We start from the raw sequence: 25,357 nt of genomic DNA, 5'->3' as shown, positions 1-25,357 counted from the left end.
TTGCTAGGGTGGTGCTTTGTGGTTAATAGGCAGTTGCTAGGGTGTTCAGGGTGCCTGTTAGGGTGTTGCATTGTGGTTACTAGGTAGTTGCTAGGGGATTTCTATGGTAGTTGCTAGGTTGTTGCTATATGGTTAATAGGCGGTTGCTAGGGTGTTGCTAGGTGGTTATTTGGAGGTTGCTAGAGTTGGGTGTTTAGGGCGGTTGCTAGGGTGTTGCTTTGTGGTTACAAGATGGTTGCTAGGGTGTTCAGGGTGGGTGCTAGGGGATTGCTATGGTGGTTACTAGGGTCTTGCTATATGGTTAACAGGCGGTTGCTAGGGTGTTCAAAGTGTTTGCTAGGGTGTTGCTTTATGGTTACTAGGCAGTTGCTAAGGTGTCCAGAGTGGTTGCTAGGAGGTTGCTAGGGAGTTACATGGATGTTTTGGGTGATTGCTAGGACATTGCTGTGCGGTTGCTAGGGTGTTGTTCGTTGTGTTACTAGGTGTTTACCAGGGTGTTCAAGGTGGGTTTCTAGGGTTTTGCTATGTTGTTAATAGGAGAATGCTAGTCAGTTACTAGGGAGCTGCTTGGGTTTTTGGGGTGATTTCTTGAGTGTTTCTATGTGGTTACTAGACAGTTTCTAGGGTGTCCTGGGTGGGTGCTTTGCTATGTGGTTTCTAGGTTGTGCTGGATGATAACAATAGAAATGTCAGTCAGTTTGTTAGGATTATCAGGGTGGTTGCTAGGGAGTTGCTGTGTGGCTGCTTGGCAGTTTCTAGGGAATTCTGGATGGTTACTAGGGCATTGCTAGGCATTTATTTAAGTGGGCAGTTGCTAGGTGGTTTCAGCTGTTGCTTTGTCTATGTTTTTCAGTTGCTGAAATATGGGTAATCCAAGACCACAACAGTGATGCTTTGCTTTTCATAATAAAGCTAAATAAATTAAATGTGTTGTTTGTTTGATGTGTTGCAGGCGTGTTGACGCAGGGTGGTGGTGTGTTTGACACGTTTGTTTCCAGCTTCTATCTGCAGTTCAGCAGTGACGGACGTCAGTGGTTCACATATAAAGAGCTGATCACAGACGCCAGACCCAAAGCTAAGGTGACACTCAATCACCAAACATCAACTACAGACAAAATCTCATCTAACACTTCAATGTTCCACTTAAACACTACATGCAGCAAAATAAAAACCTTGACTCTTTTCTGTTTGCTGCCTTCTCAATGATGGGAAAAAATATTTTGTGTAACTGTATTAAAGTATTTAGAATTTGTACTGCAGTACCAATTTCAACCACTAGTCATAATAATATATACTGCACATTTATGAAATAAGTATTTATATTTGGCTTTTCTGGATTTTTCTTCCAGGTGTTTCAGGGAAACCGTGATGACCATGGCGTAGCTTTGGCTCGTCTGGACCGAATGGTGTCGGCTCGCTTCGTACGAATTCTGCCTCATGATTTTCAGAATGGAATCTATCTGAGAGTCGAAGTCATGGGCTGTGCTGATGGTATCTTTAGTTTTCCTCTCCATTACATTCTAGGTGTCAGAACAGCAAGTGAACCTCCCTAAAGTCCATCTAAAATTCTCTGACTCTCTTTCTCATCAGAGCATGAGTGGTCAACTCCTGTCCCGCCGCTACGTCCCTGTAGAGAGAGCGAGTTCCTCTGCGCTAACGGCCGCTGTGTTCCTGCTGGTCCACAGGGGGCGCTGTGTGACGGGATCAACGACTGTGGCGATGGGACAGATGAGCTCAACTGTGGTGGGTACCAGTGTTACTATCATTAACTGCAACAAAAAATATTCTTACAAATCTATGATAAGTTTAATAAAATATTAGCTGAAATAAAAAATATTATTTATTTTAGTTGCCATTTTTATTTACTTTCGTTGCCAAAACTAAAATCAAAAATAAAAACTAAATATAATTTTTTTTTGACAAAGTTTTTTTTTTTAAATGACAAAACACAACAAAATTACTAAAACTTTATTTAAAAAAATAATTTAAAATATTAATGAATAGTATAATGTTATATTAATGATATTATAAATTAAAAGTGGTAGGCATAGACCCAGACCCAATTTGCTGGACAAGCTGGAATATATTCAGGGGATAAAAACAGCCTGGATTTAGTGTTTTATAAAGCTTAAAAATTATATCATTAATTATTATAATACATTTAATCCCAAAATAAAAAAATAAATAAAAAAATTGCATCAGATTTTACATATTGAAATAAGTAAACCGAATACTGCATGTCACTTATGCATTAATTTAAAATGAAAATCTCCATAAAAAAAAATGAGAATTACAAAAACTAATTGGAACTTGAAGGAAAAAAACTCTTTTTAATCCTAAAAATGGTCTTTAGTTTTTCCATGCTCTTTTTTTTCTTTCTGAACACTTTTTTTTGTTGTAAATGAAATATTTCTTTCATGTTCAGGAACTCGTCCCGCTCCTACCAGAAGGCCGGTGGTCTGTCCGTCGGGTCAGTTCTCCTGTCCTCCTCCAGGAGGCTGCATTGAGGCGCAGCGCCGCTGTGATGGAGTCCCTCACTGTCCTGATGGAGCGGATGAGAGGGACTGCACACACACAAACATCACCCACATCACCCCGACCGCCGCTCCTCTCAGGACACCCAGCAAGAAACCCCTGACCACTCCGAGTGCCCTGACCACCACTGTGAGACTTCACCCTTTAACATGTTAACTAGAATCACAGTTAAAACAAATCTGACCATGACATGCCCAACCCATAAGTACAGCCATATCACTTCAAAAAATAATTATAATATTAATATAAAAATTTATAAACAAGCTCTGTCATAATGCAACATATTTGATATTACATTTATAAAGTATTCTTAATTTTCTTTGATGTAATATGGCACAAATGGTGTTTCTCTGACTCTTGCTCTGGTTATAGTTGTGTTTTAATGAAATATGTTTTGTTATTAATTGTGTATCAGATACATAGTAATTCTAATTAATCCTGGACTTTAATTTTCAATTGTTTGGCTATTTTTTTCTTTGCATTTCCTAGGAAGGAGGACCTGGTCAGAAAGGTAGGAACTCGTATGAAATTTTAAATTTGTGTTTATTTTTAGTCATTTTAGTACATCAAAGCTTGACGGGAACTGAGTGAGAAATCTTGTCTTGACAACTAGTTAAAACAATGTTTTTTGGGTTTTTTTTTTCCATATAATATTTTTCAAGTAACAAAAAAGTTTTTTTATTTTTATGGTATTAGTTAACTGTAATAACATGACTCTCACCTGTTTGTCACGCATCAGGTGTCTGTTCTTCTGCTCTGGGATTGGAGGATGGGCGTATCCATTACGGTCAGCTGACCTCGTCCTCATACAGAGAGAATAATCCTGCAGACGCAGGCCGGCTCAACGTCGTACCCAATGTGTGAGCATTATATGATCAATTAAGGTCACAAACATGCATGAATGCTCTAATGAAGAAAATATGACCATCATCTCATCCTCATCAAGCACAACGTGTAACCTTTGAGGACACTTGTTTGTTTGGGTGCTTCTCAGGATGGTGATGGAGCCTGGATGGAGTCCATTACCTGGAGACCCTCATCCGTACTTCCAGGTGGATTTCCTGGAGCCCACGTGGATTTCGGGAGTGGTGACGCAGGGCAGTGAACGCATGTGGGGATACCTGAGCAAATACAGACTGGCCTTCGCTTTGGTGGAGAACCACTTCATCAACTTCACTGAGACTGGAGACAGAGGCTCTCCTCCGAAGGTAATTAGGACTGAGCTGTGCTGGTCAAAATGAAAGGTTTGGAGCTGATGAAGTGTGTTGTTGTGTCCGTGTCAGATATTCGAGGTGAGGATGGTCAGCCGGACGCCTGTCACACGCTGGTTGGACAGACTGGTCCGAGCTCGGTTTCTCCGGATCATTCCTGTAGAGTTTCGGCACACTTTCTACCTCCGTGTGGAGGTTCTGGGATGTAGAGGAGGTACAGTGCTGTCTGCTGGGGTCTCTTTTGAGTTTTCATTACGTCTCAGAGACCTGCGTGAATCAAGTGACCAGGTCATAATTCATACCACATCAGGGGCGGATCTAGAAAAATATTGATGGGGTGGCAACATATGGCAGACGTACATATACTGAATTTAGTCACAGTTATCACAGTTTGATGATAAATATATGTGCACACTACAAAAGGACACAGGCTGCATTTACAAACTTAATCTCATGCAATCAATGTGTTGCATTTGAAACAGTTTATATAAAGAATAAGTGAACATACCCCATAAGCACCACACACTCACTAATGCATACAGTATGCATCTACATGTAATTAAGAGCATTATAAAAGGTTCAGTGTGATCAATATGTCAATTTATTATAAGAAACACAAGATTTTAACAGCCAATGACATTTACAGCGGGAGAGACTCAACTGATTTTCTACTGTTTAGTTTTAATCATCATCTAATTATATGAACCTGAAAAAAAAAAAAAAAAAAAAAAAACTTTCACAGGAATGTGCCTGAAAGTGATAAACGGGCCTCATTTTTACCTAAATGATTTATACTTTATTTTAATATATATTAAAAATGTATAAGGTGTGCATTGTAGCTGAAGCCTAAATGAACACATTACAATTGTTTTATGACTTCAAGTCTTTCTCCTCAAATGCTATTGAGCTTCAAATTTGCGTTTGAGCCCAAGTGAAAGAGTAGCATAATTTACATATGATTTACAGTTTATTTTAATAAATATCAAACATTTAACTCAATAGTGCATTATAGCTGACACCTACATGAACAATTACAGTTGTTTTTATGACTCTAAGTCATTCTCCTCAAATGCTACTGACATTAGAAAAGTGTATAACAATATCGCATGTAACTTTAGAGACGGTCCCTAAATTTTATACTCGTCCAACGTCCAACTTTATGTCTGTTTTTTTTTTTTTTTTACTTTTAGTTTTCTTTTCTCTTCGCTGGATTGGATTCATCCATAAATTATGAACATTCAGCCGCAAACATGAGGTGCAAGCGGTCGCGAACGCAGATGGGAGAATGGAGGAAGTTTTTTTTTTTTTTGGAGCAACTGGGATGGTGCCCCCTCTGGGAGTTGGTGCCCTAGGCAGATTGAGTCAGTTCGGGAGTCAGGAGCGGGATCGCGAATAATTTGAGTCAGTTTAGGGATCGCAAATCATTTTAATCAGTTCGGGAGCACGGAGCAGCTTCGCGTCATTTGAATCAGTTCGGGAGTTCAAAACGGGTTTGCGAATCATTTGATTCAGTTTGGGGATCGCAAATCATTTGAATCAGTTCGGGAGTTCGTAGCGGGTTCGCGAATCATTTGAATCAGTTCGGGAGTTCGTAGCGGAATCGCGAATCATTTGATTCAGTTTGGGGATCGCAAATCATTTGAATCAGTTCGGGAGTTCGTAGCGGAATCGCGAATCATTTGAATCAGTTCGGGAGTTCGTAGCGGAATCGCGAATCATTTGAATCAGTTTGGGAGTTCGGAGCGGGATCACGAATCACAAAAGATTCGAGCTCATAAATTTTCAAATTGGCCATAACCTTTAATTCGTTGCTGCCAACTGGGGTGGCAGCAGGGGTGGCAAGGCTTTCTTTTAGGGTGGCATTTGCTTGTTTTAATTGATTTTACATAAAAACTTTTAATCGTATTTTAATGAACATTACTTAACATTAATTTAAATTTTAAATTGGCAACTTGGTGAAAATAAAACTGTTATTATTATTTTATATATATATATATATATATATATATATATATATATATATATATATATATATATATATATATATATATATATACATATATATATTATTATTATTATTATTATCATTATTTCTGCTATAGAACATTTATCATGTAACAAACATTTGTCTTTATGGTGTTAGTTTTAGTTACCGATAATAAATTTGCCATTATACAAAATGGCATAACAATATTTATCATTTTTTATGCCATAATAAAAATACAAAAACAACAGAAAATTCCCATGACTTTAATAAAGCATTTTTATATATGTTAAATAAATAATAGCAATATTAATTCATTCTATGATCTATGCATTAATTTTTTTCAACTGCTTACAAAATCATTACTTGTCACACAATTTTTTAAACCTGACACTAAAGCCCAGAACCACACACTAATCAAACACTAATTAATGTGTGCAGTTCTTATATTTGTGTGTAAAGTTTTGAAAATGTGTGTAAGGAGTTAAATTGTTAGGAATAAATTGTAATCAATGTTAATGGTCCTAGCCTTTTTTTAGCATTTTCTATAAGTGTAATATATGATGCAATGTGTAGCGCATGTAATATTATCTATTATATCAACCTAACAGAGTTATTATTTTCATCGTTCTGATCAGATGAGTTGGTCACACCCAGTAGTGAAGTGACCACAGCTCCACCAGGTTTACCAGGATTACAGACCCCCACCGGCCCAACGGGACGTCCTGCTCACTTTAACTTCACCTCTGGACGTCCAGGACTTCACACCAAGAGTCCACAGGACGGCAGCCCAGGAGTGGCTCCACCCACACACATCACAACAGCGCCACCTGCTGTCAGTCCGACGGGAGAACCGGGCGTTCACATTCTGACTCCTACACCCTACTTCAACACGACAGGTGTGTGTGTGTGTGTGTGCGTGTGTGTGTTTGACACAGCAGGTACTGGTGTATAACAATACTGAAGCTTTCACAATACTGAGATCATTTCCTACAGGACTCTGGTATACATCTACACCCGCTGATGATGGTTTGCCCAGAATAGTGTGTGTGGAAGGACAGTTCGCCTGCAGGACGTTCGGGTGTGTGGAAGCTGCTCTTGTGTGTGACGGCCGTGAGGACTGTCCCGACGGATCCGATGAAGATCGCTGTGGTAAAAACAAAACATTTATTTTACTAATTACATGCCATCAGTGTTGAGGAAGCTGCATAGAAACTACAGTCAAGCTGTTCTTCTCAAAAAATACTAGCTAATTATCTGGAAGTTATTTAAGAGCTTTATCTTTTTAAATAATGAAGTGTCAGAAGTGTGTTATAATTTATTTCTGCATGCAAAATATTATTGATCTTACATAAAAACAATGAGGATGTCAATAAAGATGCATTTATGTATACCAAATATGCAGAAATAAAACATACAAGAATCAAGCATCAACAGCAAACAACAGCATTTGACTTAATATACAAATGTGACACATGATTTTAGAGATTTTTTATGTAGTGTTATAATATGTATTCATATTTTGAATTAGCTTTCATTTTTTTATTTTTTGCATTTTTCATTTTAATTTAGTTTTAGTAATTTTGTTATGTGCATTTGTAATTTTTGGTAATTTGGGGTTATTTTAATAGTTCATAATTAAAAATATTGTAATGTATTTCTGTTTTCAAATTTAGTTAAACTCATGAACAGTTTTAAATGTTTTATTTTATATTTATATTTCAGTTACTGAAAATAATTTGTAAATACACTGTTAGAATTATTCAGGTGAATCAGGAAGTTAGTCTGGTTTGTTTATATAGTTATAACTACACACTAACCTTAAACATATTTTAAAAAGTTTTCAGAATTAAAAACAAATATTTGCTTTATTTATCATTTATTGTTACATCGTTTTTTTTTTTGTTTTTTTTTTTACATTTTACTTTTTAGTTTTTGTAATGCACTTTAATTTAATTTTATTTTATTTATTTGAAATTTTACTTTTTACTTTTTCAAATGCACTTTAATTTAATTTAATTTTATTTTATTTTATTTTATTTTATTTTATTTTATTTTATTTTATTTTATTTTATTTTATTATTAATCAACTAGTAAAGGACAAGCTGAAAATGTATCTACTAAATGAATACATGCTATTTTTAATAGTGACTTTCCTAACACATATTAAAACCACTTATTGACCATTTATAATATTATTTAAACATGAATAACCCTAATCTCTGTCCTCAGGGTCCGTGACTCCCTCACAGCGCCCCCTGGTGCCCAAACTCTGCTCCTCCAAACAGTTCAGCTGCTGGAGCGGAGAGTGTGTGAGTTTGGAGAAGAGATGTGACCTGCGCAGAGACTGTGCTGACGGCTCGGACGAGAACGACTGCTGTGAGTCCAGAAACACACACCTCAGATGTTTCTCTGTGAGATGGGCTCAGGTCAGGTGCATTGTGGGATTGAGAGGTGTGTTTGTGTCCTGCAGTCAACTGTGTTCTATCTCCCTGGACGTCCTGGAGTCAGTGCAGTGTGTCGTGTGGTCTGGGGTCACTTTTCCGTCAGAGGAGCATCCTGAGAGATGCCCGGCCGGGTGGATCCTGCGGCGGAGCTCAGTTCGACAGCCGAGCGTGTTTCCTGCAGGCCTGTCCTGGTACAAACATCTTTATGCATTAATTCTCATAATGCATTCAAAACCTGCATACTGTTTTCACATTCCCTACAACATTTTGCATGTAAAAAATATTGCATATAAACATGAGAAATATATATTTGAATATATAATGATATGAAGTGTTTTAAAGCAGATAATCTGAGAATTGCCATAGTTAACATAATTAAATATTGAAATGAATTTAATTTAATTAAACTCCTTTATAATTTATGAAACGTATGTGTGCAATCTTTTACAAAACAAAATTTTTTCAAACTAAATATATTAATTTGACTTGCAAAACCATGGATTTTTAGATGAAAAAAAAAGATTTTTTTATGCTGCAGCTGGATGATCAATATCCAAAGTGAAATGTGGACTTTATCTTTAAAAAAAAAAAAAATATATATATATATATATATATTGTACGTTTTTTAAAATAGTTGATTTTTTGTGTGTGTTTGTGTATTTATGTGCACCACTAAAATTGTGTGAGAAATATGGGAAAGAGGCTACATATATTATTATAATATATTATTATTTATATATATATATATATATATATATATATATATATATATATATATATATATATATATATTATTTAATAACAATAAATACAAATACAAGTTATAGTAATATTATTAATAATAATATACCTGTTAAATTATAGTCATTTGAAAAGGAAATCATTTTAAATATTTTAAAAATATTTAATAGATTTTTTCAGTATTAAATGTAATTATTATTTTTATTATTATTTCTTAAAAAAAAAAAAAAGATGTGTATTTTGACAGTCTTATCCCATTTTTGTTTTCATTTCACCAAATTGGAATTTTTTTAAGTACCTCGTTCAGGTCCGAACTGAGCTGAAAGTGCTGATATCTCTAAAAACCTCCCTTAAACACAGTGTTAAAATCAGTGTAAGGCACAGATTCAAGGCTCACTGTTTTCTCTGATGGATTCTCAGTGGACGGTCAGTGGTCGGAGTGGACGCAGTGGTCCGGTTGTGACGTCCCGTGTGGTGGAGGACTGATGGTGAGGAACAGGACCTGCTCCAATCCTCCGCCCAAAAACGGTGGGAGAGACTGTGAGGGGCTGGTCAGACAAACACAGACGTGTAACACACAGACCTGCGGACCGGACACAGACACACAGAGCGGTCAGCAATGCTACGCTTCTCAGATTCACTTATATTTAAAAGCATGCGTTACTGTTGCATGAAGTTATATTTAGCTATAGAGCAACAGCTCTTGTTCTGACATTTAGCCAGTTTGTGCAGACTGTTATCTGTAGTTTATTGCATGCTCTTGCTGCAGGCTGCACCGGAGGAATGATCCTGCTGGAGGAGTCCGATTGTTTGGCTGGAAAAACTGATCCGTGTCCCGTGACCTGCTCTGACCTTCATTCAGAGAGGAACTGCACCTTAAACTGCACTACGGGTACAACCTCAGCCCTGTTACAATGCTCTTAATAGATGAAAATCATTTATTACAGTTAAACAGTTCTTTAGATTTGATACATCGTCCTCTAGTATTGAATCTCAAATGATTTATATATTGATGTAAATTATCAATACAGATATGCATATAGTATGTTTATAAAATAAACATTTTAATATTGTGTTTTATTTTAATAATAATTATCATAGTGATAATAACAAATATCAACTTTCAACCTTTATCTGTACAGCCCTTTACAACACTCAAAGTGAGCCAAAGTGCTTTCCAGGAATAATAAAATAAAAAATAAAAACAAAATATGTAAAGATGACAATATATATATATTTTTTTTGCATTAGAAGAAATATATAATGCCACAAAACAAAGTATAAAAACTCAAAATATGTCACAAAGAAATATATATGAATTATTATTATAAATAATTATTACAATTTATTTCATTAAATGTATTATTTTAATACAAATAAATAATTAAATGCAATAATAATAATTTGTTATTTTGATATTTATTAAATAATTAAAATTGTATTATTTAAATAATAATAATAAATAATTAATACGATTTCCTATTTAAATAATATTTAATCATCTATTTAAATTCTGGATTTTAAAAATAATAAAAATGTGATTTATGTATATGTGTTGTTGGTCAGGCTGTCGTTGTCCTCATGGGCTGTTCCTGCGAGAGGGCCGTTGTGTCCGTGTCAGTGAATGTGAGTGTTTGTGGGAGGGTTCGCTCGTCCAGCCTGGACAGGAAGTCAGTAACAGCAGCTGCAGCACATGGTCAGTAGATTCATCTGATGGCTGAGCTGTTCTTCTGAGGATCTGGCAGTGTTTGATGCTGTAAATGCATGTCGTGATGTTTTCTCCAATCACACAGTGTGTGTAAAGAAGGCCGTGTCACCTGTGATGAATCCAGCTGTGTCGCTCGCTGTGATTGGTCGGCCTGGTCTTCGTGGACGTCATGTGACAGCAGCTGTGGGACAGGAGTACAGCACCGCTACAGGTGACTGGTTTATGTTTTTTATGCATGTAAAAACCAGCAGGAAAACATGTTTAATCAGATAGATATTTTGAATGATTGTGCACCAGATCTCCTCTGAGTCCAGTGGGAGCGGTGAACGTGGAGCCGTGTGAAGGAGACTCGACTGAAGCCCGTCGGTGCTTCACGTCCTGCTCGGAGGGTAACTCAGATCACCTGTTAGTGTACTCTATAAGACTGGTGTTAGAGCGGATGATGACGGTGAGGTGTGCAGGTCCTGAGGGAGTGTCGTGGAGCGAGTGGACGCTGTGGTCCGAGTGCAGTAAGACCTGTTTTCATCACGTGGACGCCGTGGGACTGAGGCGGCGCTTCAGGAGCTGTAACCACACACTCACTCACTCCTGTGGAGGAGACGCAGAAGAACACGAGCCGTGCAACACCATCCACTGCCCCGGTACACCTCAAACACATGAATTATAGCATTGGAAACGAGATCTCTTTTGCTCTTAGTTGCAAAGATGCATGCATTTCAATATTGTACAGCGCTTTTCACAAAATAAATCATTGCAGAGCAGCTTTACAGAAAGTGTAAATTTCTATATTAACGTTTCTACATTATATTTATTAGTAGCTTATCAGTGGTCAAGTTAATGTCCATATTGCAGAAATGTACAGTAAAAGTTTCATATAGCTTTTGATAAGTTGACGTTTCACCATATCACAATTTTCTTTCAAATTTAAATCATAAATAAATACTAAATTGATTTAAAAAAAAAAAGTTGATAAATTCAACAGTAAACGGAAAGTATATCAATTTTATATGTTAATGATAAAATAAATCATAAAATGAAATATAAATATTAATAATATATAAATACTTGTATAATATATAAGCTTATTAATAATTAATTATTATTATTATAATTTATTAACAGATAGCTTTCAAAGCAACATTTCCAATTTTCATTGAAGCACCATAAAAGATCATAAAATTAAATGAAATCCAAAAAAATGACAAAAGCACATAGCAAAGTTGATAAAAATGTTGCAAAAATTTAAATGAAGGCTTAACTTAAACTGAAATTAAAATAAATTAAATGTAAACAGAACTGATAAAAATTACAAAAACTACAAATTTACCTTAAATTCAAATGAAACCTGTCCTAAAAGCTAAAATAAAAATAAATTAGGCCTAAATAAGGGATAATTAAAAAACCAAAAAACCAACACATAAATAAAAAAAGATATAAAATTTAAACAAAGATTGTGTAGTATAAGAAACATAACAATAAGTGCTTATTCACATTAAGAAATTATAAAAATAAAATAAATATAAAAATAAAATTATTAGATTAATAAAATATAATACAAAATAAAAAAAATCGACATTATTATTAAATAAAAATAATATAAAAAATAAAATAATTAAATTCTTTATTACAGTGGACACAAATAAAAAAAGTAATTAATAAAAATAAAAAATAAAACTATTTTTGTCCATTAAAAAACAGATCCTCAACACTTTTAGAAGCTCAAAGAGTTGTCAAGCTGACCGTGTGTGTGTGGTGTGTTTCTAGTGCACGGTGGCTGGTCGTCCTGGTCGAGCTGGTCTGTGTGTTCATCTGAGTGTGACTCTGGTGTTCAGACGAGAGAGCGCTTCTGTAGTTCTCCTCCGCCGCTGTACGAAGGCCTCGGCTGTCCCGGGCCGCACATACAGACGCGAGACTGCAACGTCCAGCCCTGCTCTGGTACATCACGCTGTTAAACCTGCTGGAACCTCTCCATCGCTTCTGCCGATGTGCACGTTTGACTGGTGTGTGTGTGTGTGTGTGTGTGCTGCAGGTGTGTGTCCAGACGGCATGAGCTTCCTGTCTAAGGCTCAGTGTGAGGCTCAGGGCGGTGCGTGTCCTCGAGTGTGTCTGGACGCCACGGCGGATGTGGAGTGTGCCACCGAGTGTTATGATGGCTGTTACTGTTCTCCTGGTTTCTATCTGTTCAATAACAGCTGTGTGCCTCTCCACCGCTGCCCGTGTTACCATGAGGGGGCGCTGTACATGCAGGAAGACAGCGTGCCCAACGACAGCTGTAACAACTGGTAAACTACTCCAAGTTAATATTGTTAGTCATCAAATATGCATTCAATTGTGAATCCCGAAAAATAAAATGCATCACAGTTTCCACAAAAATATACTGTTTTCAACATTGATAATAATCAGAAATGTTTCTTGAGCTGTAAATCATCATATTATTCTGATTTCTGAAGATCATGTGACACTGAAGACTGGAGGAATGATGCTGGAAATTCAGCTGCACATCACAGAAATAAATTATAGTTTAACAGAGATTCACACAGAAAACACTTATTTTGAATTGTAATAATATTTTTGAATTTATACTGGATTTTTGATAATAATATTATCAATGCAATAAGTGACCCTGGACAACACAACTAGTCATAAGGGTCCATTTTCTGAAATTGAGATTAATGCATCATCTGAAAGCTGAATAAATCATCTTTTCATTGATGTGTGGTTTGTTATGATCGGACAATATTTGTCTGAGATTCAACTATTTGAAAATCTGGAATCTGAGGGAGCAAAAAATATCATCTTTAAAATTGTTCAAATTAAATTCTTAGCCATGCATATTACTAATCAAAAGTTAAGTTTTAATATACTGTATTTACAGTGGGAAATTTACTAAATATCTTTATGGAACATGATCTTTACTTAATAACCTAAAAAACAAATCTATAATTTTGACCCATACGATGTATCTATACAATGTTGGGCTATTGCTACAAATATTTCCAAGTGAGATTGTTCTAATTCTCAACAAATATGCAATGCATTTTTAAAAGTACAAATTTTCCATATCTTTAAGAAGATAAAATGCATACTGTATATGTTTAAAAGGGTCTAATAATAATACTAATGATACTGCTCAATATTAAAGTAACATTTTAACAACCCTTGAGATTTTTCAGTGTTGACATGATATGAAAATAATTAACATGATAAACCGTTTCTCACTTTTGGTGTGAGATATGTTTGTTGATGTGGTCTGACAGTCTTGTGTGTGCTCACAGCACGTGTGTTAATGGAGAGATGCAGTGTGGAACAGCGCCCTGCCCTGGTGAGGATCACACATTACACCCTCTGCACCTGCCTCTGCTGGCTGGGAACAGTTTTCCCATCTGCTTCTGTTCCTTCTCCTCTCTGCAGTGGATTGTGGGTGGAGCGAGTGGACGGGCTGGAGTGCATGCAGTCGCACATGTGACGTGGGCATCAGACGCCGCTATCGTTCAGGAACCAATCCGGCGCCGGCGTTTGGTGGCCGTGTCTGTGAGGGCGAGCGCATCGGACTGGACACATGCAGCATTACACCTTGTTTCGGTACACTCACCCCAAAGACTGTCTGTGATTAAGAGTTCAACGCAGGTCAATAAAATAATAAGAGCTTTCATGGCACACAGGAATTTACTATTAGACACAGAAATATATTTGGAATAAATGTGTACAAAATAAAAATTGTTGATTAACTAACAAAAAAAAAAAAAAAATATATATATATATATATATATATATATATATATATATATATATATATATATATATATATATATATATATATATATAAACTTAAGGGATATATTTAAAAAAAAATGTAATTGACAAAAGCAACAAATTTACTAAAACTTTAACTAAAATTTTTAATTTAATTAAATAAATGTTAAATTGAAAACCAATGCAAAATATTAAAGGAAGTTATATTAGTATTTCAGTGATAAACATTATTATTATTTTTTTTAAATGTACACATCAATTTTGATGTAGCATACATGTAACAATAACATACATAATATTTATGCATTTAAATGCAAAAAAAAAAAAAGGATATACAATTTCTAAAGCCAAAACAAAATGTAAATTGTATATAACACATTATGTATGGTTTAAATTAAATTATAAATTATTTATATGTTACTAAATTTAAATACATAAAAAATATAGAAATAAAATAATGGGAAAATGCATGAATAAATAGAAAAGCTATGTGTGAAGGCCTATTAGGTGCCATTCGGTATTTTAATACATTTATTAAAATGCAGAACTATTTGTGTTTGGATGAATGTGAATGATGCATTACATGATGACCTTACATATTTACATTTATTCATTTTGAAGAAACCTTTATCAAAAGTGACTTACAATTGGGGAATACATAAATAATGAATAAATGTGTGGTGAAATGTGGTTTAAACCGCTCAAGGCCTATGAAACAGAGAATCATGAAGCTGTGTCCAGGAGGTCTGACCCTGTGAAGTGACCGAGCTTGTGATCGTTGTGTTCTGTGTGTGCAGGAGTGAAGGGGCCGTGGAGCCTGTGGTCCGAGTGTTCGGTTCCCTGCGGAGGAGGATACAGGAGCAGAACCAGAGGACCGGTCAGGACTCACGGGACGCCACAGCAGTTCAGTGCCTGTAACCTGCAGCCCTGCGGTCAGTGACACAGTGTGTGTGTGTGAGCCGAGTCCTGGAACCTCATCATTTCTGTGTGTGTGTGTGTGTGTGTGTGTGAGCCATGGAACCTCATCATTCCTGTGTGTGTGTGTGTGTGAGAGGGAGAGAGAGAGAGAGAGAGAGAGAGAGAGAGAGAGAGAGCCGAGCCATGGGACCTCATCATTTCTCTGTGTGTGTGTGTGTGTGTGTGTGGGTGTGTGTGTGTGTGTGTGTGTGTGTGTGTGAGTCGAGTCCTGGAACCTCATCATTTCTGTGTGTGTGTGTGTGTGTGTGTGTGTGTTTGTGTGTGTGTGTGTGTGTGTGTGTGTGTGTGTGTGTGTTTGTGTGTGTGTGTGTGTGTGTGTGTGTGTGTGTGTGTGTGAGTCGAGTCCTGGAACCTCATCATTTCTGTGTGTGTGTGTGTGTGTGTGTGTGTGTGTGTGTGTGTGAGAGAGAGAGAGAGAGAGAGAGAGAGAGAGAGAGAGAGCCGAGCCATGGAACCTCATCATTTCTCTGTGTGTGTGTGTGTGTGTGTGTGTGTGTGTGTGTGTGTTTGTGTGTGTGTGTGAGAGAGAGAGAGAGAGAGAGAGAGAGCCGAGCCATGGAACCTCATCATTTCTCTGTGTGTGTGTGTGTGTTTGTGTGTGTGTGTGTGTGTGTGTGTGTTTGTGTGTGTGTGTGTGTGTGAGCTGAGTCCTGGAACCTCATCATTTCTCTGTGTGTGTGTGTGTGTGTGTGTGATCTCAGGGAACGGAAGCGCTTGCACAGACGGTCAGGAGTGGGTCTCGTGTGTGAGAGAGGAGCTGCTGTGCTCAGATTTAGGGACGGAGGTCCAGAGAAACACCAGCTGTCTGCCCGGGTGCCAGTGTCCCGACGGATCAGCCCTACAGGTGTGTGTGTGTGTGTGTGTGTGTGTGTGTGTGTGTGGTTGTCTGTGATTATGCCTTAGAAGAGTTTGTGAGTGTGTATCTGTCATTTGTTGTGTGTGTGTGTGTTTTAGGATGGCGAGTGTGTGTCTCTGTCGCTCTGTCGCTGTCATGTTGATGGAGAGCAGCACAAACCCGGAGCCACAGTCACCAAAAACTGCAACAACTGGTAACAACATGCCACAAAACTATAGATTCACTTTTTAAAATTTATTTTAATAAACCTTAAAATCATTGAAAATACAAGCAATATATTTTATCATAATTTTAACACACATTTACTAGTAATGGCTATATGAATATATAAGTATTTCTTAAAATGGAAAATATATTTAATCAGCAGAATAACTTACTGAAAGTCTTAACAACTTTGAAAACAGAAGCAATATAATTTTATTCTATAATATTATTCTTTCTTAATAATAATTAATTATGTTTAATGCATTTAATAGTAACACATCTAATATATATTTAAGTTAAAGTTTTCAATTATTATTACTATTTTATTATTTAACAGTTGTACATATATGAATGTGTTTTTATAAATAAAAATATAAATTTTATATTTTATAAATAGATAAAATACCTTCTTTAAAACACAATATGTTTTATATTTTTTTCAAATATATACTATTATTAATATTTATATTATTTTTATAAATAATATTATTTATATATATATATATATATATATATATATATATATATATATATATATTTTTTTTTTTTTTTTTTTTACTAATAATTATTTTTAATTAAACACTGAATGAAATTGCATATGATATGAAGCAGTGTTATTGATTCAGGGTGTATTTTCTCTCTGCAGCACGTGTGAATCAGGAAAGCTGGTGAACTGTCTGAGTGTGGAGTGTGATGGTGAGAGGGTTCGAGACGCTCTGGTGTTGGTCGTAACACACTCTCTGATGTGTGTGTGAGACTCTGTGTGTGTGTGTGTTTCAGTGGACGGCGGCTGGTCGTCCTGGACTCCGTGGAGTGTGTGTTCTGTGACGTGTGGCGCTGGTCTGCAGTCACACTACCGCTTCTGTTCGGATCCGGAGCGAGCTGGGAACGGACGGCCCTGTGTGGGACCGGACCGAGAGGACAGAGTGTGTGCGTCATCACCCTGCAGCCGTGAGTGAGAGATACACCTTCAACATTCCTCACATTATCAGTTTATTCCCTATAGTTTAGAAAAGAGTAATAAAATATGAGAAGAGTTAAACTGTCTCGGAACAAACTCATCTTAATGTCAGAAAACTTTGATAGGAAGGTATTTACATTCACATTTAGTCATTCAGCAGACCAATGAGGATAACAGAAGCAGTCAAAGCTAACAAAAGAGCAGCAATAAGGCATGTACCGTATTTTTCGGACTATAATTCGCACCTGAGTATAAGTCGCATCAGTCCAAAAATACGTCATGATGAGGAAAAAAACATATGTAAGTCGCACTGGACCACAGGTCGCATTTATTTAGAACCAAGAACCAATAGAAAACATTACCGTCTCCAGCCGCCAGAGGGCGCTCTATGTGTTCAGTGTAGACTACAGGAGCACTGAGCAGCACAGAGCGCCCTCTGGTGGCTGGAGACGGTAATGTTTTCTATTGGTTCTTGGGTCTAAATAAATAAGTCGCACCTGACTATAAGTCAGCCAAACTATGAAAAAAAGTGTGACTTATAGTCCGGAAAATACGGTAATGATTCGGATGAATAGCTGTCAGCTGCTAAACACAGTTAGATAATACCAATGTAGCTTAACCAATTACTAAGCAATGCTTCATTTTGTTCAGTTTGTGGTGTAAAAAGGTCACATAGAAAAACACTTCAGCAAAACACGGTCAGCTAAAAGAGTCTAAATCAGTTTTGATCCCAAATTTGTATCAGTTTTTTAGGTAGTCCACTGTATGATTCATTTTTTGGGTATAATATGTCTCTGTTTACTTCATTTTGCTGTCCTCACTTACATTAAATAAACTATACTGTATGTCCTTTGCCCACTAGAAAAAAAATATAATAATTTAATGTAATTATACTATAATATAATATGATATTATAATTATTTAAATTAAATTGATTTAGTTTTAATATATATACACGCACGCACACACACACACACAGATGCAACAAAATCTATAAGAGTATAAATCAAAACAAACACCACAGGGATTTGCTAGAGCATGAAGGAGTGCTCTAAACATCGGGTTGTGTGTGTGTGTGTGTGTGTGTCCAGGAGACGGAGGCTGGAGTGACTGGACGTCCTGGACAGACTGCAGTAAGTCGTGTGGTGGAGGAGTGAGGAGCCGCAGACGGGACTGTGACCGGCCCTTCAGAGGAGGAGACGGAGACTACTGTGAAGGACTGGGAACAGAAGTCATCCTGTGTAACACACACCACTGTCCAGGTGTGTGTGTGTGTGTGTGTGTGTGTGTGTGTGTTCACCTGTATATCAGATGTAAACTCTGAACTCTGTCTCTAGTGTCGTCATGTTCACACGTGTCAGGGAGTGTGTTCAGCGCCTGCGGACCCTCGTGTCCACGATCATGTGACGACCTCACTGTGAGTTAAAGAACTAAACCTCATGTAAACTTAAAAACTGTGTATTTTATAGTTGATTTTGCAATATGAAAGTAAATGGAAGGGATGGATATATTATACTTCTTATATTAATATGTAAATATATATTAATATATTTTATAGATAAAAATTTAATAAAAGCATTTAAGAATAGTATTAATATATACTGTAAATCCATTTAAAATATTAATATTTTATAGATAGAATAAAATAATTAGAAATATAAAATATATTTTATAGTTTTTTTAACACTTAAGAATATTTGTATTTTGCATTTAAGAATAATACAAACTGTATGATATGATTAAATAAGTAAATGCAGAATGTTAATAAATTGTAAAGACGTTTTATTATGTTTTTATTAAAAAATTGCTGGAAACAAAATATGTTTTATATTATTTTTTATATGCATTTAAGAGTAATACAGTAAATATAATATGAACATACAGTAAATATAAATATTCTTAACTTTATTTTACTATGCATTTGATAATGCATATGATATGAATATATAAATTATATATTTTATGGATGGATGTTGATGGTGATGATGATGTGTGTGTGTGTGTGTGTGTGTGTGTGTGTGTGTGTCTGTGTGTGTGTGTGTGTGTGTGTGTGTGTGTGTGTGTGTGTGTGTGTGTGTGTGTGTGTGTGTGTGTGTGTGTGTGCAGTACTGTGAGTGGCGCTGTGAGCCGGGCTGTTACTGCACGGATGGTAAAGTTCTGGACTCAAACGGGACGGAGTGTGTGGAGCGGGACACGTGTCCCTGTCTGGACCTGCACACAGGACGAAGGGTCCGTCCCGGAGAGACCGTCCTGACTCCAGACGCCTGCAACAACTGGTGAGACACACAGAGACACCGCAGAGACACACGTCTGCTTTGATTGAGATCATGTGACTGACACGTGTTCGGTCTCTTCCAGCACCTGTGAGGGGGGGAGACTCGTCTGCGGAGAACAGCCCTGTCCAGGTCTGTCCCTCCAGCCCATAATAATCTCAGTCATCTCTGCGGAGTATTAGATTGTGTGTGTGTGTGTGTGTGTGTGTGTCAGTGGATGGAGGCTGGTGTCAGTGGTCCGAATGGACGCCTTGCTCAAAGACCTGCGGGATGGAGTGGGTGTCCCGCTACAGGAGCTGCGCCTGTCCTGAACCCAAATCCGGAGGAGCGGCGTGTCCAGACCAGCAGGAGGAACACAACGGACTGGGAGTCCAGATCCAGAGACAGCCGTGCCCATCCGTCTCCTTCTGCCCCGGTGAGACATTCCTCAAACCAGACCAATACAGAGACTCAACCACTGCATGTGTTTAATGAGGTTCAGGTCACCTCACACTTCAAATGACACATTTCTACATAATCATTTGAGAAATCAGTATAAGAAAGGGTTAAATCAGTAGATGGATAAATAGACAAATAAGACATAAAAATTATGTCATTTAAAAAAAATTATAACAACATTAAAGCTATATTCTACTAAAATAGAAATATTTATTTTTAAATGGTAAAAATTAAAAAAATATATTTTTAATGCGATTTATAAATTGAATATTAGTTGCATTTTTATTTGGACTAAATTATGTTAATTATGTATTTATTTAGTAGTAATATTAAAATAAATAAATATTACTAATAAGACAATATAAATATTAAATGTAACTTTAAATGTATGTAAGTAACTACGTGAATATATTGTAAAATGTCAGTAATTGCTGTATTTTCAGCATCATTCCTCCAGTCTTCAGTGTCACATGATCTTCAGAAATCAGAATAATAATTCAGCATAAATTCAGCATGTTATGTATTTATTCTCCGATTTCAACAAATTCTAGATGTTAGCTGCAGAAGATCATTAGTTTGGTTTCTAAAAATGATCTAAAAGTTCCTCAATGCTTGCCATCAATACTAATGCAGTGAAACATCCCTGATCTGTGTGTCTCTCTGTGTGTCTCTCTGTGTGTCTCTCTCTCTGTGTGTGTGTGTGTGTGTGTGTAGTCCACGGCTCGTGGGGCTCCTGGAGCTCGTGGTCGGACTGTGACGCGTGTGCAGGTGTGTCTGTCAGACAGAGGGAGTGTAACAGTCCTCCGGCGCGGTTCGGCGGTCTGTCGTGCCTCGGAGAGAGTCGCCAGAGCCGCGGCTGTCATGATAACATCACCGTCTGCTCAGGTCAGCTGATCCCACAGTCACATGAACATCAGAACGGATCCCAGACGCCTGTTGTGATCTGTTTCTGTCCTGATCTGCAGACTGTGGAGGGGGACAGGAGCAGTGGCCCTGTGGGAAGCCCTGTCCGCGCTCCTGCTCCGATCTGCACGGAGACACCGAGTGTGTGGATTCACCGGGATGCAGCTGGACCTGCGGGTGTCCAGGAGACACGCTGCTGCAGGACGGTCTGTGTGTGGAGCGAGAGCTGTGCCGCTGTAAATATCTCAACATCAGCACAGGTACAGAATGAACACGTACAGAAGAGATGCTCAGTGCTGCGCCCACACACACACACACACACATATGCTTTCAGGAGTTGCTTTACTGTAATTGTTTATTATTTATTAATGAATGTGTTTTTATTTTTACATTTTAAGTTTTAGGATAATTTATGTTTAAGTCATTTGGTAGTGTATTTTCTTTGTTAAAAGTGTAAAAAATGTATTTTATTTATTTATTTATTTTTTTTAATATTTTTAGTTATTTTAGTTTTTTATTAATTATTGTTAAAGTTAGCTAAAGTTAACGTAATTTTGTTGTGTGTTTGTTATTTTTCCCATTTTTATTTTTAGATTTATTATTTTAATAAAAAAAATTTTCTTTCATGATTTTAGTTTTAGTCATTTTAGTAAATTAAATTAAACAGCATCAAATAGCAATGTTTAGGTTTGCCTTTGCAAATAGTTGAAATATCAGTAGTTTTAGTATTTTTGCTTCAGTTAACATTTAATTTATTGAATTTAATATTTTTATTACTTAGTTTTTAATTATTAATTTTATTTTTGGTATTAGTTTTTATTTAATTGTAGTTGAAGTTTTAATTTGTAATTATATATATATATATATATATATATATATATATATATATATATATATATTTTTTTTTTTTTTTTTTTTTTTTTTTTTTTTTATGACTTTTAGTTTTAGTCATTTTAGTTCCTTAACTTAAACGAAACGACATTTTGAAATATTTTATTTCTATTGATGTTAATTTATTTTCAGAATTTAAGGATTTTCGTTATTTAAAGTATTTTATGTGACGTTATTAAATATGACAACTTAGTTTTTACAGATTTTAATTAAGTTTCAGTAATCTTAGTACTTCAGCTCTCATTAAACAAAAAGAAAGCTTAAAAAAAAAATTATATTCTGTTTTTCAGTTATTTGAATGTTTTTTTTTTTCTTGTTAATGATAACACTGATTTAAATTACATTAAAACTACTCGTAAACAAACTCTTAAATGAATCTAGAACTATATAGAAGTTTTACAGACTGAAATGACTCTCTGTCTGCGCAGGAACAGACACAGGCAATGTTTCGTGGTCAAGGCCGGACGCATCAGACTGGCATCATGTGGCTCCAGGAGAGAGCATCAGCACTGACTGTCAGAACTGGTACAGAGGGCTTTTTCTCCGTTCTGCACAATTTGTTTAGGGTCAAACAAAAGCAGCTCTGAACACAATTGTTTCTTTATCTCTATGTTTTCCAGCACATGTGAAGCAGGTGTCCTGCAGTGTGACTCAGTTCCTGGTTGCCATGTCGACGGCAGCTGGGGCCAATGGGCTGCCTGGTCGGAATGCTCCGCCCACTGTGGGGGCGGGGTTAAGATCCGTATGCGTGAGTGTGATAGCCCCGCCCCTCAGAGCGGAGGCAGAGAGTGTGTGGGATCCGGCCGACAGCAGAAAGCCTGTAACACTCACAGCTGCACAGGTGAGTCCGTGTGACCGCTGCACCCTTCACATACTCTCTGTAGAGCGCAGACGCTCTGTATCTTCTGTGTGTCTGTATGATGACTCCTGTAGAGTCTGGTCCCTGGTTCGACTGGTCAGCGTGGTCAGCCTGCACCGTCAGCTGTGGAGGAGGGTCTCAGAGCCGAAGCCGATCCTGCCGGACGCCCCCCTGTTCGGGCATGAGACGCCAGAGCAAGACCTGTAACACACAAGTGTGTCTGGGTACGACACACACTCGATCAGCAGTCGGTCAGAATAATAATAGTTTTAGGAAGCTGTTTTCAGAAAAAAACTTCTTGCAAAACTTGTCATAAAACGTGTCCAGGTCATACTTCCCACCAAAATAAATTATATTTTGGCTTAAAAGAAACTAAGCTTAATTTTGGATGCTTAAGGTGGTCAGTGTGATTTGGGCTGAATGCAAAACACAAATGAAGCCTTTTTTATTTCCATTAATATGATAATATGTGTGATTTGGGCTTAATGCAAGAAATAAACAAATAAATTATAATAAAACTAATTATGCTAAATAAAAAATAAAAAGTAAATGTTTTTAGGACCCTTTAAGATAATCATTGGCTTAATGCAAAAATAAACAAATAATGCAAAATAAGAAACAAAAACAAAAAACACACAAAGCAGTTTTTAATCAGTGTGATTAGGACTTGATCCAAAACAAACAAGTAATCAAACACAAACAAATAAATACTTTAAAAAACAAAGCATTCTTAATTAGTTTGATTAGGACTTGATGCAACACAAACAAAATTATACAAACAAATATATAAAATTAGCCATTTGAAATCAATGAATAATACAAAATAAATACATGTTGTGAAATAATTCAATAATTAAAAATTAAAGAGACAAAGCATATTTTAGTGACTGAGGCTTAATTCAAAAATAAAAAAGAAACAATTAATTAATAAAAAAAAACAAATAATGGTAAATAAATAAACAAATTAATCAATCAATTAATAAATTACCAATTAATTAATTATCTCATTTTATTGTTAGGTAGAAAATGTATAAATACAGTGAACTTAATGAAGTGTTAATACATTGACCCTTCCTCCGTAAGTAGTGATCCTGTGACAGCAGGAAGTGCTCTCAAACAGGTAGTTTTGTGGATCTCGGTGACTGTAAGACCCATCTAATATTCAGTGAAGGTCTCAGAGCTCCAGATAAGACACTGTCCTCATTTAAAGTGAAATGTCCCAGCATCCCCTGTGATCTTCTCTCCAAATCCTCCACAAATTCACATCAGCCATTTTTAGAGATCTGTTACGAGAAAAGAGCCGTATTCTGTATGCATTTGCATATTTCAATATCTTAGCTAGTGTTTGAATTATACAATGACTATTAGGGGGTATTGCTTTATGGCTCATTCTTATAAAACAGTCATTTTAAACCCTCTTTTTGTATATTTGTGATATATATTCATGTGTGTGTGTGTCGGTCAGAGGTGGGCTGTCCTCCAGGCCGTCTCTATCGGGAGTGTGAGCGCGGTGAAGGCTGTCCGTTCAGCTGTTCTCAGGTCAGAGGTCACGAGGGCTGTTATTCTGAGGGCTGTGAGGAGGGCTGCCACTGTCCTCTCAACACCTACCAGCACAACGGATCCTGCGTTTATGTGAGCTCACGTTCATGTCATGCAGATTAATGTGCATACTGAGAGTACCTCAGCACTAGGAAACACTTCTGTGCATGCACAAATGCTCCAGCGCATGAAGTAAACCACGTGCATGCTATATTGTGGTCAGTTAAGCCATTAAGTTACCAGAAAGACAATTAAAGCTGCTTTAAAACTGTGCATGCATGCAATATGTTATATATGAGTCACAGTGAAGAACATGGTTCTCAAAACTGTCCTAGAGCATCCCAGCACTGTCTCACTCATAAAATAGTTAAGTAAGTGAAATCGTTTTAAGAAGCTGTTGTGTGTGTTTGCAGGAATGTCCATGTCTGGTGGACACTGACTTCCTGACCTCTTTACAAAGCGTGTCGGTGACCCCTGACCTGACCCCTGACCTCCAGAACATCACACTGGGGTCCGAGCTGATGTCTGGAGAGGAGCTGGTGCATGAATGCAGTTCCTGGTAAGATTTCAATTCTCATTCTTTTCTCATTTCAAAACTCAGTTGTTATCAGTAATACATCTGTGTCTGTTCTGAAGCTCGTGTGAACATGGGCTGTGGAACTGCTCTCTGGTTCCGTGTCCCCGTGACGGAGGGCTGTCTCTTTGGGGCCCCTGGGGACCCTGTTCACTCAGCTGTGGGGGTCTCGGTCAGAAGAGTCGCAGCAGAAGCTGTAACCAGCCCAGTCCTGCTCACGGGGGCCGAGACTGTGATGGGCCCCTGCTGGACACGGCCTACTGCCAGACACCCGACTGCCCACGTACATGCCCCAAACACATTACTGATAGAAACAGGCATCTTTGTTTTTATATAAGGTTTTTAGACTGCTTATTTGTTATAGTAATTCTGAAGTTTCTTTATTGTCTTTACAGTGGTAACAGTTCCGACAGAGGAACCATCTTTACCAGGTAATGACTGATTAGGTGTAAATTCATTCATTCAGTCATTCATTCAGTCATTCAGTTAGTTAGTAGTAAGT

The 25,357-nt window shown here is 36.9% G+C and overlaps 1 protein-coding gene across 1 annotated transcript in view; it reads left to right on the top strand.

Moving 5' to 3' along the window:
- Nucleotides 1-25,357, top strand: part of sspo (SCO-spondin) — an 84,436-nt gene that overhangs the window by 33,348 nt on the left and 25,731 nt on the right. Inside the window, 36 exon segments of the mRNA XM_052595801.1 lie at nt 953-1,080; nt 1,350-1,491; nt 2,426-2,652; nt 2,655-2,664; nt 6,369-6,629; nt 6,727-6,882; nt 7,963-8,109; nt 8,204-8,368; nt 9,339-9,530; nt 9,688-9,810; nt 10,485-10,614; nt 10,712-10,837; nt 10,924-11,015; nt 11,088-11,267; nt 12,391-12,561; nt 12,656-12,908; nt 13,884-13,948; nt 14,038-14,398; nt 15,321-15,327; nt 16,312-16,406; nt 17,064-17,113; nt 17,198-17,368; nt 18,470-18,640; nt 18,716-18,795; nt 19,557-19,654; nt 19,737-19,783; nt 19,866-20,066; nt 20,804-20,974; nt 21,055-21,252; nt 22,312-22,408; nt 22,504-22,610; nt 22,874-22,966; nt 24,208-24,374; nt 24,695-24,840; nt 24,918-25,138; nt 25,251-25,286. Coding sequence (XP_052451761.1) covers nt 953-1,080; nt 1,350-1,491; nt 2,426-2,652; nt 2,655-2,664; nt 6,369-6,629; nt 6,727-6,882; nt 7,963-8,109; nt 8,204-8,368; nt 9,339-9,530; nt 9,688-9,810; nt 10,485-10,614; nt 10,712-10,837; nt 10,924-11,015; nt 11,088-11,267; nt 12,391-12,561; nt 12,656-12,908; nt 13,884-13,948; nt 14,038-14,398; nt 15,321-15,327; nt 16,312-16,406; nt 17,064-17,113; nt 17,198-17,368; nt 18,470-18,640; nt 18,716-18,795; nt 19,557-19,654; nt 19,737-19,783; nt 19,866-20,066; nt 20,804-20,974; nt 21,055-21,252; nt 22,312-22,408; nt 22,504-22,610; nt 22,874-22,966; nt 24,208-24,374; nt 24,695-24,840; nt 24,918-25,138; nt 25,251-25,286 — 5,085 coding nt within the window.

This window comes from Carassius gibelio, chromosome B24 (assembly GCF_023724105.1).
Source record: "Carassius gibelio isolate Cgi1373 ecotype wild population from Czech Republic chromosome B24, carGib1.2-hapl.c, whole genome shotgun sequence".
Taxonomy (NCBI): Eukaryota; Metazoa; Chordata; class Actinopteri; order Cypriniformes; family Cyprinidae; genus Carassius; species Carassius gibelio.
This window is presented reverse-complemented; position numbering and strand designations above follow the sequence as displayed.